General features: G+C 39.1%; 1 protein-coding gene across 1 annotated transcript in view; it reads right to left on the bottom strand.

The window, feature by feature from the left end:
• lgi2a (leucine-rich repeat LGI family, member 2a) overlaps positions 1-19691 on the bottom strand; it is a 37446-nt gene that overhangs the window by 3424 nt on the left and 14331 nt on the right. The window contains exons 3-7 of the mRNA XM_048601517.1: positions 19304-19375; positions 19142-19213; positions 18929-19000; positions 13701-13870; positions 290-454 (exon numbers count right to left, since the gene is read on the bottom strand). Of these exons, the coding sequence (XP_048457474.1) occupies positions 290-454; positions 13701-13870; positions 18929-19000; positions 19142-19213; positions 19304-19375 (551 nt within the window). The remainder of the gene's footprint in view (positions 1-289; positions 455-13700; positions 13871-18928; positions 19001-19141; positions 19214-19303; positions 19376-19691) is intronic.

Below are 19691 nucleotides of genomic sequence, written 5' to 3'. Positions count from 1 at the left end.
TGGCAGGAGCAACTCACAGCACAGCAGGGATCAACTCAGTACATAGCAGGGGTCAACTCTGAACCTATCTATCAAGACAAGAAAGTATTTCATTACTTGTGAAATGTTTCAGTATATCTCTAAGAGATGTGACAAGGTGCTTTCCTTCCTTCTCTATTTATATGGCTGAGGACCAGATAACACCATATGGTCACGTAGGACATTAAAATATTAACAGGGATTCAAATTTAAAAATGATAAAAATTATGCACAAATACTTTTAATTGCCAGTAGTTAGATTCATACGTACCAGTTATATTATCATAACTTCTAAAATTCATCTCAATATAGTTCCATTCAAGCACTCTGCAGTTTCCCTCATTAGGTTCGGCAATTGCTACATACACATCATCCTTAAAAGAGAATGTGTTCACAGATATAGACTCATACGGTAAGATCTGGTGCAGCACAAACTCTGCAAATAAAAACAGTTTTTTACTCGTCATTAGTGTATAAATATCACCATAACTGATTTATCTTTTATCTACTGAATCATTAATAGCCTCCAGTGGTAAGCACATAATTGCTTTCACCATTTTAATGTTAACTCAGCCTTCTTGGAATTCCTATGTCAAGGTCATCAGAGTCAGATTTCACTTTTTGGAAGCTCTGTGTGGTTTAGAAGCCACAGCTATCACATGCTGGTTTTCTGATTTGAGCTTGCTACCATTTTGCTCCTTATCTCCTCAGTAATAGCCCAGGAATGTTATTACTCTCATTCTCTTTGATACACAACAGACATGATTCATGGTTGTATTTTCCTTTTTAGTCTTTTAAGGTTAATTAATGTACACAAACATAAGAATCAAACATAATTTGAAAAAAATAATTTAACTTCATAACCTTTGGATAATAATTCAAAAAATAAATAAAACAAGAAGGTTTGATAATTTGGTTTGGAGGAAGACTCGTAAAATAAAATCATATTCATCTTAAAGATACTGCGCAGTTTCTGATGAGCTTTGCTCAGTCAGACAAAGAGCAAAACAAGCAATAATAAATTTTCTGAAGAAGGGTCTCGGCCTGAAATGTCAGCTTTCCTGCTCATCTGATGCTGCTTGGCCTGCTGTGTTCATCCAGCTCTACATCTTGTTATCTCAATAATAAATTTGTGATCTTTATTTCATGCAGAACTAATATTACACCAAAGTTGCACTTTAGAATTAAGATCAAAATTTGCTAGCTGATACGTTTTTTGAACTTGTTTTTAGTAACATTCTGTCAAGGCATTGATTGTTTACAACTACATAAAAGGAAACAATTACAGTATACAAATCAATGCTAACAATAGGGAAGCAGAATGAAAATATTTGTGGAGTGATGTTTATCTTTAAAGGGAACTGACAATATCTGGGCTACACCATAAGTATTTTTGTGCTTTGTTTCCATGTACATACCTTCATTTATTCAAAAATTTGAGAAGTCAGAATAAAGTTTTCTGGCAGCATTCATTTTCTGGCAGCAAGTAATAAAAATAGAAAATGCTGGAGAAACCCAAGTGAGTTAACATTTCAAGTCCAATATAACTCTATCACTCAGAAGAGAAGAGTTATGTCAGATGCAAAACATTAACCCTGTGTCTCTCACCCAAATGCTGCCAGGCCTGCTGAGTTTTTCCAGCCTTTTGCTTTATATTTCAGATTTGTAGTATCTGCAGTATTTTACTTTGATTTTCATGGTATTACACACAGTTTTATAATGCACAGATTTTGTTTTGCAAAGTTTTCAAAAGATACTAGAATTTTAGTGTCACACAAAAGTCAGACAATTTCTAATGTTATATTTCAAGAAAGTCAATGATCAAGCAACTAAAAGAGTTACACTGAGGACACTGTCCTGAAGCATTCATGCATCAATGCCTTGGGCTGAAATGATTGACCTCTAACAATTACAACCAATTCCTTTGTGTGAGATATCACACGCCAAACAATGGAATAGTTTCTTCCTGATTCCCATTGACTTCAATTTTGTCAGACCTCAGTAATATCACATTCAGTCAAACACTGCCTTGACATGCAATGACAGTCACTCTCACCTCTCCTCTGGAATTCAGCTCTTTGTCCATGTTTGGTTTAAGGCTGTAACAAGATCAAGAGCTGAATGGCCCTAGCAGAACCCAAACTGGGCACGAGTGAACAACATATTGCTGAGTGAATGCTGATTGATAGCACTGTCGAGCAACCCAGTCAACAACTTTTCTCATGATCAAGAGCTGACTAATCATAGAATCCCTACTATGCAAAAACAGGCCATTTGGCCCATCACATCCACACAGACCCTCCGAAGAGCATCCCACCTAAACCCAGCCCCCTGACCTATCCCTGTAACCCTGAATTTCCCATGGCTACTCCACCTGGCTTGCTCATCCCTGAACACTGTGGGGCAACTTAGCATGATCAATCCACCTAAACTGCACATCTTTGGACTGTGGGAGGAAACCAGAGCACTCGGAGGAAATCCACGCTGACACAAGCAGAATGTGCAAACTCCACAACGATAGTCACCCGAGGGTGGAATCGAACCCAGGTCCCTGACACTGCGAGGCAGCAGTACTAACCACTGACCCACCGTGCTGCAATAATTGGTCAAATTGGATTTGTCCTGCTTTTTAGTTTTTAGCTTTTTGGCTTTCTAGCTTGATTGAGGGCATGGTCATTTTGAAGCACAAGCCATCAGTGTTATTACTGAGTTCTTGTCAAGACTTAGACTTTGAACTATCCAGTTCCTTCAACTATTTCTCAATGTCATGTGGAGTGAATCCAGTTGGCTGAAGACTGAGGATCTCCTACTGGGACCTCAAGAAAAGACTAATGTGAATCATCGACTTGTCATTTCTGGCTGAATCAGGTTGCAAATGCTTCAACCTTGTCTTTCACTGAGGAGGAGGCAAGAGGTGGACCCCCAAAACAGGCAGTCAACATCACCTAAAAGAGCGAGCAAAAGAAGGACCCCAAGACGTGGAGTCAGCATTACGTAGAGGAGCAGACAAGATGAGGATCACAAGTCAGGGAGTTAGTATCACTGAGAGGACAACTCTGATGCAGTAACCAACGTCACCTCGAGGACTGAACAAGGACTTCTGGTCAGGCAGACAGCATTATCAAGAGGAACAAGTGAGAAAAGAACATTGTACCAGGCAGTCAGAGACAAAGCTAGATTTATTGCAGTTGATCGGAATTAGTTTTTGCTCAGTTACAGAGAAATTAGCTATCTGTTTGGTAGTCTCTGGCAAGTGATTAATGTCTTTTCTATTCTTAAATTTATCATAGCATAAGAATTGGTGGTAAGGTTAATAAATGTATAAAATGCATCATAAATAAGAGAACCATATAATTAAATACTTATTAAAGTTGGCAGTTCAGGTGGTATGCCAAGGCAGTAGTGTATGGGAGTTCCTGGATACCACTGTGATTAAGGGAAAACACGTCTGCAGTAACTGATTGAAGTTCAAGCAGCTTTGGCACAGAGTTTATGAGCTGGAGGCTGAACTACAGACACTGCACTGCATAGGGATAGGGAAAGTTTCATTATATGAAACCAGTCACAACACTTAGGTAAGAAGGTGTAGAACTGGATGAACACAGCAGGCCAAGCAGCATCAGAGGAGCAGGAAAGCTGACGTTTCGGGTCTGGATCCTTCTTCAGAAAAACACTTAGGAGTGGGTTTTCTAATGAGGTCAGTGGTCATTGACACTGGGTTCATTGGTGTGACTTTGAGTTAGACAGACTAGGGCAACTAGAGGGCAAGAGTTCAGGAGCATCAGCCTCTGCAATTGTCCAATAGGTTTGAGGTCCTCTTGGGTTGAATGAGCAGATTGACTATGGCATTGCGGTAAATGAAGCTTTTGAAGGGAGAAAGCAACAAGGAGTGCATTAGTAGCAGGAGGAGATAGTATCATGAGGGGTATATGACTCCATTCTTCACTGCATAGAGCAAGGGTCCAGAGAGCTATGATTTATCAGAGTTCAGGGCAAATGCTTGGGGTTGGAAAGGAATATGCAGTGGGAAGGAGAGGATCCAGTGATCTTGGCCCGTGTAGATATTTTTTTATTCGTGGTTGCTGGCTGGCCAACATTTATTGCCCGTCCCGAGTTACCCTTAATGTGGTGGTGGTGAGCTGCCTTCTTGAACTACTGCAGTCCATGTGCAGTGGGTTGACCCGCAATGCCTTTAGAGAGGGAATTTCAGGATTCTGACCCAGTAACAGTGAAGGAATGGCGATATATTTTCAAGTCAGGATGGTGAGTGTTTCAGAGGGGAACTTGCAGATGGTATGAGATCATGTATCTGATACCCTTGTCCTTCGAGATGAAAGTGGTCTTGGGTTTGACAGGTGCTGTCTAAGGATCTTTGGTGAATTTCTGCAGTGCATCTTGTAGACAGTACACAGTGCAGCTACAAGCTGGTAGAGGGAGTAGGTGCTTGTGGATATGATGCCAATCAATTGGGCTGCTTTGTCCTGGATGGTATCAAGTTTCTTGAGTGTTCTTGAAGCTGCACCCATTCAGGGAAGTGGGGAGTATTCCATCAACATCCTGACTTATAGATGATGAACAGCCTTGGGGAGTGAGGAGGTGAGTTACTTGCCACATATTCCTAGCCTCTGCTCTGCTGTTGTAGTCACTGTGTTTATGTGGTAAGTCCAATTGAGTTTCTGGCCAATGATAACCCCCAGGATGTTGACAGTGGATAGTAACACTATTGAATGTTAAGGGATGGCTGTTAAATTGTTTCTTATTGAAGATGGGCATTGCCTTGCAGTTGTGTGGTGTGAATGTTACTTGCCACTTGTCAGCCCAGGTCCAGATCTGATTGAATTTGAACAGGGACTGCTTCAGTATCTGAGGAGTCACAAATGGTGCTGAATCTTGTGCAATCATTGGCAAACATTCCCACTTCTGACCTTATGATGGAGGGAAGGTCATTGATGAAGCAGATGAAGATGGTTGACCCTAAGACACTACCCTGATGAACTCCTGGATCTGAGATGACTGATCTCTAACAACCACGACCATCTTCATATATGCCAGTATGACTCCAACCATTGGAGTGTTTGCCCCCTGATAACTATTGATTCCGATTTTGCTAGAGTGTCCTTGATGCCACAATCTGTCAAATGCAGCCTTGATGTCAAGGGCTGTCACTCTGACCTCACCTCTGGAATTCGGCTCTTTTGTTCATGTTTGAACAAAGGTTGCAACGAATTCAGGAGCTGAGTCGCCCTGGTATCACTGACCAGGTTATTGCTGAGTAGGTGCTGCTTGACAGCACTGTTGATGACACCTTCCTTCACTTTACTAATGGTTGAGAGTAGACTGATGGGTCAGCAATTGGCTAAGTTGGATTTGTCCTGTTTTTTGTGTATAGTATATACCTGGGCTATTTTCCACATTATCAGGAAATACCAGTGTTGTAACTGCACTGGAAACAGCTTGGCTAGGGGACCAGCAAGTTCTGGAGCACAAATCTTCAGTACTATTGCTACAGTGTTGATAGGACCCATAAGCTTTGCAGTATCCAGTGTCTCCAACAATTTCTTGATATCACGTGGAGTGAATCGAATTGGATGAAGATTGGTATCTGTAATGCTGGGGACCACTGGAGGAGGCCAAGATGGATCTACCACTTGGCATTTCTGGCTGAAGATTGCTGCAAATGCTTCAGCCTTATCTGTTGCACTGTTGTTTTGGGCTCTTCCATCATTGAGGATGGGGATATTTGTGGAGCCAAATCTTCTAGTGAATTATATAATTGTCCAACATCATTCACAATGGATGTGGCAGGACTGCAGAGCTTAGATCTGATCTGTTGGGTATAGGATCACTTAGCTCTGTCCATCACTTGCTGCTTAGGCTGTTTGACATGCAATTCATCCTGTTTGGTAGCTTCACCAGGTTGACACCTCATTTTTAGGTATGCCCTGGTACTGCTCCTGGTCTGCCCTCCTGCACACTCCATTGACCCAGGATTGATCCCCTGGCTTGATGGTAATGGTTGAGTGGGGAATATGCAGGGCCACGAGGTTGTACATTGTGCTAGAGTACAATTCTGCTGCAGTTAATGGCCTATAGTGTCTTTTGGATCCCCAGTCTTCAATTGCTAAATCTGTTCAAAGTCTGTTCTATTTAGCATGGTGTTAGTGCCACACAACACATTGGAGGTTATTCCCAATGTGCAAATGGAACTTTGTCTCCACAAGGACTATGCAATGACCATTCTTACTGATACAGTCATGGACAGATGCATCTGCAGCTGGCAGATTGGTAAGGATGAGGTCAAGTATGTTTTCCCTCTTGTTGGCTTCCTTACCACCTGCCACAGACCCAGTTTAGCAGCTATGTCCTGTAGAACCATCCAGCTCAATCAGTAGTACTGCTATTGAGCTACCCTTGGTTGTGACATTGAAATCCCCCACCCAGAGAACATTTTGCTGCCTGGCTACCCTCAGTGTTTCCTCCAAGTGTTGTTCAACATGGAGGAGCACTGATTCATCAGCTGAGGGAGGATGGTACATGGTAACCAGCAGAAGGTGTCCTTGTCTGTGTTTAACCTGAAACCATGAGACTTCATATGGTCCGGAATCAATGTGGAGGACTCGCATGGCAACTCCCTGCCAAATGTATACCACTGTATAACCACCTGCACTGGGTCCATACTGCCGGTGATACAGGATTCATTATATTAGTTGAGTTTCTGAATTAATAGTCTAGCAATAATATCACAAGCCCATTGACTCCCAACGATACCAAGGGCGTAGGTGAAACTAGGAAAAATGCCAGTGGTACAGGGATGATGATAGTGGTGTCTGGAACACTATCTGTCAGGCATGATTCTGTATGACTATTTCAAGCTGTTGCATGACTAATCTGGGAAACTGCTCTCCCAGTTTTGGCACTAGCCCCCAGATCCTAGTAAGGAGGACTTTGCTGTTTCTGCCAATGTCTTTTCAGCTGTCTAAGTTAATGCCAGATGCTAGTTTCATTCCTTTGTTGAGACTTCTTAGAAATTGATACAACTGAGTGGCTTGCTAGGTCATTTCAAAGGGCAAGTGGTGTCCACAATTTTGCTGTGGATCTGGAGTCACATGCAGGCCAGACCAGGTGAGGATGGCAGATTTCCTTCCCTAAAGGATATTAGTGAGCCGGATGGGTTTTTTGACAATCGGCAATAGTTTCATGGCCATCAGTAGATTCTTAATTCCAGATTTCTTTTTATTGTATTCAAATGTCATCATCTGTCATGGCAGGATTCAATATATTAGTTGAGTTTCTGGATTAATAGTCTAGCAATAATATCATGAGCCCACTGACTCCCAATGATACCAAGGACATCGGTGAAACTAGGAAAAATGTTCTACATAAAGAGTATGAGGAGATGGCACTAAATTTAAAAGCAGATGCTCAAAGATGATCATCTCTGGATAATTACCTGAGCTGTATGCAAATTGGTATAGAGTACATCAAATCAGAGAAAATAATACATAGATCAAGGTCCCGATCCAAAACGTCAACTTTCCTGCTCCTCTGATGCTGCCTGGCCTGCTGTGTTCCTCCAGTTCCACACTGTGTTATCTCTGACTCCAGCATCTGCAGTTCTTGCTATCTCTGGATCAAAGACTAGTTTGGGAGAATTTGGAACCAGTTCTTGGGCCACTGGCACCGGCACTGGGGAATGTGGGCCTGAACAATTAGAAGGTCTACACCTGAACCACGTTGGAGACAGTGCTTTTGTGGAGTATGTAACCATGGAAGTGGGGACAATTTTAAAGGGCAAGGTGTCAAATGTGCAAAGGTCCAGTCTATCAAACAGTAGGGACATGGTAAAACCAGAAAATAGTACTTTGGAAAATGAGAATCGCAGAAAAAGGCAGAGAGAAAACACCCAGGCATACACCAGCAATCAGGACCAGATGTTACAAATATAACAAAAAGGTAAAACTAAATTCTGTGCACATAACGTTCACAACAAAGTAAACAAATTGATAGGGCACTTTGAAATAAGTAAATATCGCCTGATAGTGATTACAGAGATATGGCTTCAGTAGGACATGGATTGGGTCTGAATGTTGACATTTGACATGTAAATGACATTCAAGAAAAGTAGGAAGTTAGGTAAAGGTGGAGAGGTAGCACTGTCAGTCAAGGATAGCATTTATGGAATAGTGAGAGATGAACTTGGTTCAGGAAATCAGGACATAGAATCTATTCGGATGGAGATGTGGAATAGTGGGGGAAAGGAGTCGCTACTGGAAGTAGTCTACAAGCCCTGAACATTGAATACAATATAGGACAAAGTATACAATAGGAAATAGTGTGTGCTTGTGATAAAGGAACAGCAATAGTAATGGGTAACTTTAATCTACGTACAAACTAGAAAAATTAGATTTGTTGTAGAAGCCTGGATGGGGAGTTCATAGGTTGCCTTTAAAATAATTTCTGATATCAGCATGTACTGGAACCAACCGGAGAGCAGGTTATATTAGATTTGGTACTGTGTAATATGACAGGATTAATGAATAACCTCTGAACTAAGGGACCCCGAGGTTGCAGCAATATGTTGGAATTTCGTGTTCTGTTTGAAAGGGAAAAGATTGAGTCTAAGACAAGTATTTTAAACATAAATAAGGGTATCTATGTGGATATGAAAGCTGAGCTAGCTGAAATGAACTGGAGTACTAGGCTAGGGGTTAGATCAATTGAGAAAAAGTGTCATTCATTTCAGGGGATATTTCAGAAGACTCAAAATACATGTATTTCGGCTACAAAGAAAAATGCTAAAGAGTGGACCCACTATCCGTGGTTAACTAAAGAATTCAAGGAAGGCATCAAACTTAATGAAAGAGCATTTAACTGTGCAGAAATAAATAGGAGTTAGGTGATTGATCAGAATATAAAGAACATCAGAGAATGATTAGAAATTAATCAGGAGGAAGAAATTAGATAATGAGGGGAAGTTAGTTTGCAATGTAAAAACGTAGCAAGCAATTTTATAGGTATTTAACAAGGAAAGGGTTAAGTAGAGTAAGTTTTGGTCCTCTGGTGAGTAAGAATAGTGAATGAATAGTAGATAAAATGAACAAATATCTTGCCTCTATCTTCACCAAAGAATACATGAAAAGTTTCTGAGTGATATCTATAAAGCAGAGAAAACTAGAATAATTACAATCCTGAGAGAAGTGCTTTGACAGGAAAAATGAAAAAGCAGAGTAATACTTAAACAAAGAATGACTATAGAATTCTGAGGTGAGGAGGTTTTTTGGATGATTTGGTATGTGTGTGACAGAAAATTAGTATGCAGATATATCAAGTAATTGAGAAGACTGGTGGAATGCTATCCTTTATGAGAGAAATTGTACATAAAAGCAAGGATGTTATGCTCCAGTTGTACAGGGCATTGGAGAGACCATAGCTTGAATTTTGTGTGTAGTTTTCATTTCCTTATTTAAGGAAGAGTGTAATGGTCTTAGAGGCAGTTCAGAGGAGGTTTACTAGATTGATACCCAGAATGAGTAGATTGTTTTATAAGGATAGATTAGACAGACTGGGCTTGTTTCTGCTGGAGCTGAAAAAGAGGGGTGACTTGATTGCAACGTGTAAGATCCTGAATGGTCTTAAAACAGTGGACATGGAAAGAATGTTTTCTTTTGTGGGTGAGTCCAGAACTAAGGAATAATGTTTTAAAATTAGAGATTGTTTTTTGACTATAGAGATGAGGAGCAATTTTTTCTGTCAGTGGGTTGCACAATTTTGGAACTAATTTCTGCCGAAGGAAATGGATGTGGTGAATAATTTTAATACAAAGGCTCAAACATTACTGGGAGTAATGGAAAAGTGGAATTCAAAATGCAAATAGATATGCTATGATCTTATAGTATGGTGGAGCAGGCCTAAGGGACCTAATGGTCTACTTTTGCTCCTGTTTTGTATGTACATCTTTGTATGATGTGCTGGGCTCCACCATCACTGAGGATGGGGAGATTTGTGGAGCCACATCCCCTTCTTAATTGCTTTATTGTTTACTACCATTCACAACCGGTCGGGGCAGGACTGCAGAGTTTTGACTTCATTTATTGATTGTGGAATCATTTAGTTCGACTATTATATGCTACTTACACTTTGTGTCATGCAAGTAGTCCCGTGAAGTAGCTTCATTAGGTTGACACCTCATTTTTTAGGTATGTCAGGTGCTGCTCCTGACTACCCTCCTGCACTCTTCTTTGAACCAGGATCAGTGTCCCAGTTGATATTAATGGTACAGTGGGGTATATGCTGGGCCATGAGGTTATAAATTGAGGTTCAGACTTCTCCTGTTGTTGGTGATGCTTTGCAGCACCTTATGGTTGCCTTAGCTTTGAGGTGTTCAATCTGTTTGGAATCTATACCATTGAACACGGTCGCAGTGGCACAAAACACAATGGAGAGCATGCTCAGTGTGAAGACAAAGGCTGTGCATTGGTCAATGCTGTCATGGACAGGCTCATGTGTAACAAGTCAATCGGTGTGGACAAGGTCTGGTAGGTTTTTCTATCTTATTCTCTCTGCTGGTAGATATATACTTCAGGACTTAGCCACATTGGTCAGTAGTAGTGCAAGCAAGCCATTCTTAAGCAGGACTATTAAACTAGTCCAGGCTGTTTGTTGACACGTGGAAAAATTCTGCTTCAAGCCCTGAGCTTGTTGGTAAAAGTGACTTAATTCATAGGGTTCTTAGGGCTGGGTATGATATAATCAATTCAAGCATCTAGATCAATGTTAAATTGAATCACACCAGAGTCTAATTTAAAGCATGGTGGCATGGTGGCATGGTGGCTCAGTAGTTAGCACTGCTGCCTCACAGTGCCAGGGACCCGGGTTCAATTCCAAACTCGGGTGACTGTCTGTGTGGAGTTTGCACATTCTCCCCGTGTCTGCGTGGGTTTCCTCTGGGTGATCCGGTTTCCTCCCACAGTCCAAAGATGTGCAGGCTCGGTAGATTGGCCATGCTAAATTGCCCATAGTGTTCAGGGATGTGTAGTTTAGGTGGGTTATAAGGGAATGGGTTGGGGTGGGATGCTCCAAGGTTTGGTGTGGACTTGTTGGGCTGAAAGGCCTGTTTTCACACTGTAGGGATTCTATGTTCTAAATGATTGGTATGGTTTCATACTGTTTTGACTTTTCTGTATTAGTTTGTTAAAACTGAGTGGCTTGTTAATCCAAGTAAGAAGGCAGTTAAGAGTTACATATAGGACAGGACAGTTAAAGATAGCAAATTTCCTTCTCTAAAGGACATTTGTGAACCAGATAGGCTTTTACGACAACCGATGATAGTACCATCGCACCAATGCTGAGACTAGCTTTCAATTCCCAGTTTTTATTTTTATTGATCAATTGAATTGCATAAATGTAAATTCCATCAGCTACCATGATAGGATCTGAAGTTGTCTCCTAGTGTAGTGACATTTTTCGTACATGACATCTCACTTTAATTTATTCAGTACTGACGTTGGAGTTTTAAAGCCTTGGGTAAAATTCAGTCCAGTGTTTTGGATCAATGAGCTACTATCAAAGCATCCATTTAGTATTTTAGTTTCTTTTTGTTCATGCTGTTCATATTTTGTCTCATTTCGCGTGTCCCCCAATCTACCAGCATGTCTATTGTCCTCTTGAAGTCCGCTACTATTGTCCTGAGTATTCACAAGATTAAAAAGATCCCAGTCATCTACAGATTTTGAAATTGCAACCCATGATTCATTTCTGAGTCATTGGCATAGTAACAAAAATAAACTTTGTGGATCTCATTGTCTGAAAAACAGTCAACATAACTCAGTGATAACACAGTGTGGAGCTGGAGGAACACAGCAGGGCAGGCAGCATCAGAGGAGTAGGAAAGCTGATGTTTCGGGTCGGGATCCTTCTTCAGAAAAAAGATTAAAAAACATAACTCAGTGTTTTCAATCCCCAACTATTTTGTATCTACACTGCTACTGCACCATTTACCCTAGTTTTCCTACCAAATCTCAAATGTGAAATTTTATCAGATGTCTTTTAAAACTTCATATACACAGCATCAACTATACTGTCCAAGTCCACCCTCTCTGTCCTCTCAAAGAATCAATCAAATCATTTGATCATGACTTGACCCAAACACATCTAATGCTATTCTCCTTTATTCATGTATGCAAGTCTAAGTGGCTGGTAATTTTCTCTAGTTTATTATTTCTGTATCAAACCCACTACTATCATTAAACTGACCAGCTTATAATTGCCAGATTTATGTTTCTTCCCTTTTTAAACAAGGATATGACATTTTCAATTCTCTAGTCCTTACTATATAGTCTATTTCTATACCTAAGGAAGATCGGAAGATTATTGCCAATTCCTACACAATTTCTACTTTTTTTCCTTGTCTTATCTGGCCTGTGTGCACAACTTCTTTATTTTTATCTCAAGCAGTGTGTCAACACCTTCCTTGTTTGTCATAGCTTTGACAAATTCTTCTTCCTTGATGAACTCCAAATGCAAAATACACATTTAGAATCTCAGTCAAGTCTTCTATGTCAACCAGTGGAAGTCTGTTTGGGTCCCTAATGGACAGCATAGTTCCTCTGACAACCCTTTTATTATTAATATATCTATAGAATTTGCCCATCTATTTTAGATGTCAATTCCATTTCCACTATTCCCGTTTCTTCCCTTGCAGTCATGGAAGTTACTGAACCATGCAGTGAGACAGTTTTAATTATTCATGTATAGTGATGTAAGGCTAATTAATATCAAGGGACGGCACTAAGATAACAAGTTCTTTCGCAAAATTAATCACTTGCACTTCCCAGCAGGAATCACTGGATGGTGATCAGGAGTGGGAACTTTAGTTATCTTTAACCCCACAACCATCCACCTTCACAAGTCAACAAGCCTTAAAGATGAATGTAGCATTTCTACATGATGGGAGAGGCAATGGCCTAGTGGTATATCGCTGGACTGTTAATCCAGAGACCCAGACAATGTTTTGGGGACCTGATTTTGAATCCCGTCATGGCAGATGGTAGAATTTGAATTCAATAAATATCTGGAATTAAGGATCTAATGATGACCATGAATCCATTGCCAATTGTCAGAAAAACCCATCTGGTTCACTAATGTCCTTTAGGGAAGGAAACTGCCATCCTTACCTGGTCTGAACTACATGTGACTCCAGACCCACAGTAATGTGATTGACTCTCAACTGCCCTCTGGGCAATTAGGGATGGGCAATAGATGCCTAGCCAGCAATGCCCTCATCCCATGAATGAATAAAGAAAAAAAACTGCAGATCAACTCAGATTAGGTATCTCAGAACTCAAGAGCGAAGGTGCATCTTACCTGCTAAACAATTTATTGATCGTCCCAAAGTCATGTCTCAACAGTGTCCAGTTTCAGAAAAAAAGGCACATTGAACAAAACACATTCAGAAAATAATTTTCATTCTAATTCTTTCCATTATTTGCTTTATTTCCAAATATCATTTGAGATTCTGGTGATTGGAATGGTGGAAAACAATGTTTAAAATTGTGAATTAAATAGGCCATGTTTGACTAATTATTACATAGATCTTAGAAATATTGATCATTATGATAAAAATAATTGAAAATAATACATTTATACTTCCAATTTGCGAACACATAATATGGAAGATAACATACCTGTTGACATGCAGTCAAAGTCAGAAGCTGTCAGGTCTATTAGTTTCTTGCCCTCATGTTCTGGTGGGCCAGCACAGAAAACATCAGTCACAGTGGCATTTATGGTCTTCAGCCAACTCGTCATCCATTTTGTTTTACAGTCACATTGGAGCTCATTTCCACGTAAATCTCTAAACAGTCAAAGAAAATACTGAGTGAATTGTTGTAATGGGAAGTCTTTGCATTTGATTATCTGTGAAGAGTGACTACACCGTTTGGGTTGCATCTGCAGAATAGACTGTCCCTACCTTGGATGACTATTACCATTTAGTTTTCCATCATTACAGGGTCAAATTTCTGGAACTCCTGATCTATGCGCGCTGTGAGTGTATTTTCACGTGAACAGCAGCAATTTGAAAATGCAGCCTAAAACCACCTGCTCCACAGCAATAAATAGCAGTCTTGCCAGCAACACCACATCCCATCAATGAACTAATTTAAAAAGTCAGACTTCAATAATAAACTTATCAGCTGCACCCTACCATTCTATATCATTTGTGAAATCTACACTGAATGAAAATGACAAAGTTTCACATGCTTTTCCTGCCTATATCTGATGCAAGGATGCTCAACATCTCATTTAGCTCACATTGTAAACTGTCAAAACCAGTACAGAGGGTAAACCCACATCTCCTTCCTATTCACATTCAATTCCATGTCATTCATTTTAATTAGTATTTGTATTTTTAGATGTAATATATGCAAATGTACTTATTTTATCCATAAACAGTCAAGACAGACAAGAACTATACTGTTTGCAAATGTTGGTATGGGAGAAGTTTAACCATTAAGGATTACAATTTTTGGAACAGGTAACATTTTCTGAATTAAACAGGTTGTGCTGCGCCATTGATGAGCTGAATGTAATGTTGAGTCATCTGAGGATGGATAGAATATTCAGTGGATGGGCAAATGTTACTTTACATAATGCAGTTGGTTGCATCTTCAAATTATATAGAATCTGTAATGTGAGTATTTAAAAGTGGTGACACACAGCGAATTCAATTACTGGAAGGTTCAAATCAGCTAGTACACCCTGACCAGCATTGCACAGCACCTTATCCAGTATCATTTGCCATTTCACTGCAATGACTCCCTCTCATCCTTACATACTTTATCACTTTGGAACTGCCAGAGGTAGCAGTGGTATCTGTCAACTGTGTAAAGTATTGAAATCCTCTCATGAACAGTTTCTTGTTAGTCTTGCTTATTTGTTTGAGATTTGGGAATAGTTCACTTTCGGGACAGTTTGATGGGCTTTTTTCATCTACCTTTATTTTTTCTTCCAATATTTGTCTTCCAAAAATAAAGAAAAAACTGAAAAATAGCTGAAAGAAAGCTGAGGTTTTAAACTGGAAGCAAAATTCACTTTCAAAAATCTTTAGTTATCAGCATGCCACTAAGGATCTGATGAACAGACTTTTGAAGCATTTCTTGTTACATGATTTTAAATGCAGCCAAAATTATTATCTTAAGGTACATTTTCTGAGATGGACTCCCAGCTTTAAAACCAAATCAATAGCAATGCAGAATGAAGAGTCAGGGCATGCAATTCAGAAAACTCAAGTTTTCAGGCCATTTGTTTTAATCACTGGTGAACCAGGGCAACATTTCCATCTATATTTAATTCTCCAGACTTTGAGTTATTTAATCTGATCCCACACAGAACTTTACAAAGATTTACTCAGTCTAACATTTGGTTTCATCACATAGTTTAAATAAAGCAGAAAAAGAAGTTTACCTGGATTCTATTAAGGTTCCACAAGAGCACCATCGATTATTTTGTTGAAATGGCGAAATTCTAATGGAATTGATGCAAGGGCTTATTTTACCTTAGTATGAACATTTATGTGAAAACTGCATACAAATGAGGAAATTGTTTTGATAAGTTCCCTTAAAAACTAATTTAAGTTTAGAAAATGTGCACTTTTTAATAATTAACACGTGATTGTTCCTTTCTATGTAGCAAAGAAACATAGCATTTCGCTCAATCGGTCTAAGCCCGTATTTATGTTCCAGATTTTCATAAAGTGATTATATGTCAATAAAAGTAAAAAAAAAGTTGTAGGTGTGTTAGCTGTTAAAGTTGCATGGTTGCTAAATGAATATTTTGCATAGGGATAATTTGCAAACAATTCATAGAACTTGTCTAGTCAGGCATCAAATTAATTTTGCAAATTGAAGCAAAGTATACCAGGTCTAATTAATGTACCAATTTAAATTGGCATTTACCGTGGGATGCAACAATTAATTGAGTTTCTTTATAATAAAGCCACAAATTGCAACATTAAATGAAAGGATATGCTTTTATTCTTTTATTTTTTGCACACGTCAGTCTTCACATGACTGAGTACAAATGTTTGTTTTCCAATTTTGTTCAAACAGCAGCAGTGCTTTTTTTAGCCTGGTGGGACTGTTGTCGCTTGCCATAATCTGCATGATCCCTAGAAAAAGACCTCTGTTGTTTCTGAGGTTGCAGGTTCTCTCCACTTAGGGGGAACTATGCCTTCAGCAGAGTTGACAGTACAGGTTGGGGTGGGACAGGTGCTCTGTACTTCAGTCACTGTGGTGCTGCTGCTGTTAAGATGCCCCCGGAAAACAGTTATGCGTTTTTTTTGGCAAGTATCCAGCCATGGTCAGTGAATTGCTGTTTGGCCAGCTTTAACTGAAGCTGCTTAAATGTGATTCTCCTTTGCAGACACACTCATTTGTCAAAGACAAAGTAATAATGATGTGGAAAGGACTTTAATCCCTTCACAGTGGCTATAAATAGCCCCTTTTTGATAGACTTCATTTGGTTTGGTTTACAGTTAATGGAACCATCATGAACGCTGATGGTTGCTTGCCAACAGCAGATCCCTAACCAGACAACTGTCTTTCACTCCTCCTATTAATAAAAAAAAATAGATTCTTAGCAGTTCTCCTAATTACCCATTTACTCTTTGGGTTGCAAGAAATGTTCCAATACTAGGAACACTGGTAAAGACAGTCAAAGTGACAGCTTTTCAAATCTACACTGCTGCCCATAAGCATCCCTGTCTCTTCTATTGATACAACACCATCACATTCAGCAACATCTAGTTTGTCTATTGGCTTCTCGACAACGATAACTCCTAAGTTTCTATATATATTGAGAAGTAAAAGTGGTGATACAGGGAGAACTGCACTACTCCGAATTTCACTGCACACAACTAATTCTGGCACTATGAAGAAAACAAGAGTCTACAGATAAGCTTTTCTTAAAGTCTTGTCTTTGAAGTTGTGATGTGGAATACCATTTTTTACCACACGAGAGTGGCAAGCCAAAAATTAAGAAGCAGAACAAAATTATAACATTGCAACTGTTTCTTCTTTTGCTGTGTCCCTGTTAATGTAGGCCGATGTCCTTTGTTAAAATGTTGTTAGGGACTCCACTGCATTGCCGTCACTACTGTTGTCACTGAAGACCATCATGTCCACACCATTATTTTCAGCAACTGTGATACATCTAGACATTATTGGCAGGAGATATTCAACAAGGTCTGGTACACCATGTGCAATACTAACAGACTCAAATCTCTATATAACACGCATTGTAAAGGCTGAAACTTTGTGGAACCACTGTCTGGCATCAAGAAAGTGGCAGTTAATCATGATTTAACTGCTTCAGCAATGAGAAAAATCAACTTTGGCGAAGATGTGCTAAATGACCACAGTTTGTTCTCTGAGGTTGATTAATTTGCGAGGTACCTTAAGAAATGAAGGTGAGACTACCAGTTTGATTGACAGGTGGCACAAACAGAACCAAGTGAACTTTAATAAGTTTGGTCTATTCCTAAAATCATAATCTGCTGATATTCACTCCTCAATTTCCCCTATTAACCTTAGTCTATAGGAGAAATCTACATACAGAAGCTCAGATTAATCTAATGCAATACTATATTTCACTATATGGCCATGATTGTAGTCTTTTACTTGACATTTTTTGGGTGTTAGCAGAAAATAAATTCCTTCACTTTTTTTTTCAAAATGTATTTATGTTGAAGAAATTTTATTTGTACCTACCGAATTTGTTCTTTTTACTGTATTTCTTCCAGTCAAGTTTAGGGTTTTTTACTTTTCATCATGAAACCATTCATGTCCCTACTAAATACCACAGCATTGTACTTTTCAAAGATTTTTCTGACCTCATTCAATTATATCTGATTTTCAATTAAACTTACTTACAAGGTCAACATGTACATTTGATTAGTAGTAAATGTCTTTATATAATATAAACAGCAGAGAGAAGTATTCCTTGCTCTCTTTTACTACCATTATGCACTTAGTATGGAACGATCTGTCTGTACTGCACGCAAAACAAAACTTTTCACTGTATCTAAGTACATATGACAATAATAAATCAAATCAAGTTAAAAAAAAGAAGTAATTGTGCAGCTTATTAATCTCAAGCCCCTTTATCCCAATGCGCACACACATCTTTAAGATAGAGCAACAGAATCTTCTGGTTCTGGGTACATTTGCTTCACATTATGATATACATGATTCATATTTAATCAACTGTTGAAGTGAAGTGTGCAAAATAACATTTTGGAATTCTGCCAACATTGAATGAGTTTTCCTTCACCAGATTACTCCATATATCACCTTGAGGGGCACAGGAAATAAAAATAAACGGGGACTGCCTCCAGGTGGCAGATAATGGAGTAGCACTTCTCACAAGTCAACCACCAACATTCTTCTACTTGAAGGAGACCTACCAGGAACAAGAAAAGAAAAACAAAAGCCATTTCTTAGACATTAATTCTTACATGGGATGTAGGCATCACTGGCATTTGTTGCCCATCCCTTCTTGCTCCGAATGGTTTGCTGAGCCATTTCAGATGGTAGTTAAAAGTTAACCACATTGTTGTGAGCCTGAAGTCACAGTTAGGCCAGGCCAGGTAAGGATGGCAGATTTCCTTCCCTAGAGGACCTCAGTGAGTCAGATGAGAAAGCTTTATTACTGACAATAGCTTTCAGGTCCAGATTTTATTAATTGAATTTAAAGTGAAACCAGGGCATTAGCCTGAAACACTGAAGTACAACTGCAGTGACATATCCACTATGCCACTGTCTCTCTTATGTTGATGGAATGTCTAAGAAAAAAGTGATTGCAAGTAATGCTAAAGGTTAAACTAATTTGATGCTGAAATAGATAAGAATCTTACAGTTCAATCAAGGAATCCAAGTCACTGAGAACATCTCTTGGTAAGGATCTGATGCCACTGTTAGCCAAAGAACTGAAAATAAAATAACCTCATTAGTATAAATATCTTCTGAGAAATTATTTATTTTGTACTAGGCTTCTTTTTACACAAATAAGATTTTTTTTTGTAACGTTAGATTATATTAAAATAGGTGATAATAACCCTTAAACTTACAGATGGATCACATCTCTGAGCCCTCGAAAAGCATGTTTCGATATAGACTCAATTTTATTGTTTTCAATGAATCTGTAGAAGAAAAGGCAAATAGTTAGTTCAAATCGTTAATCAGTGAGATGATGAAGGAAATTGAAAAAGGAGAAAGAAAAAAAAACTCACAAATACTCTAGCCGTGGAAGCCCAGCAAAAGCATCATCTTTTATTGACGTAACTGAGTTTGAATTCAGGAGTCTGAAAAAAAAATCACCAACTCTTTTGAGAATCTTGGAACTTCCAATTCATTATAAAAAGTAACATCCAAACAACAATTATTGGCAGTAGAATTAACTGAAACTTAATATAAGCAACTGATGTTGACAAATGGATGAGTTTACTTTTAAAGTTGTACACTCCTGGGAGCAAAGCAGCTTCAAAGTTAGAGTGTGAGAGGAATGTGAGGGGATTGGTTTGGAAGACTGAGAGTGGAGGCAACTGGACAGTCTCCACCATGATGTTGGAAATATCCATGAATTCCATGTGCCTGTCGTTAGTGGTATGATGTCAAAAA

This window comes from Rhincodon typus, chromosome 1, assembly GCF_021869965.1.
Source record: "Rhincodon typus isolate 14 chromosome 1, sRhiTyp1.1, whole genome shotgun sequence".
Taxonomy (NCBI): domain Eukaryota; kingdom Metazoa; phylum Chordata; class Chondrichthyes; order Orectolobiformes; family Rhincodontidae; genus Rhincodon; species Rhincodon typus.
This window is presented reverse-complemented; position numbering and strand designations above follow the sequence as displayed.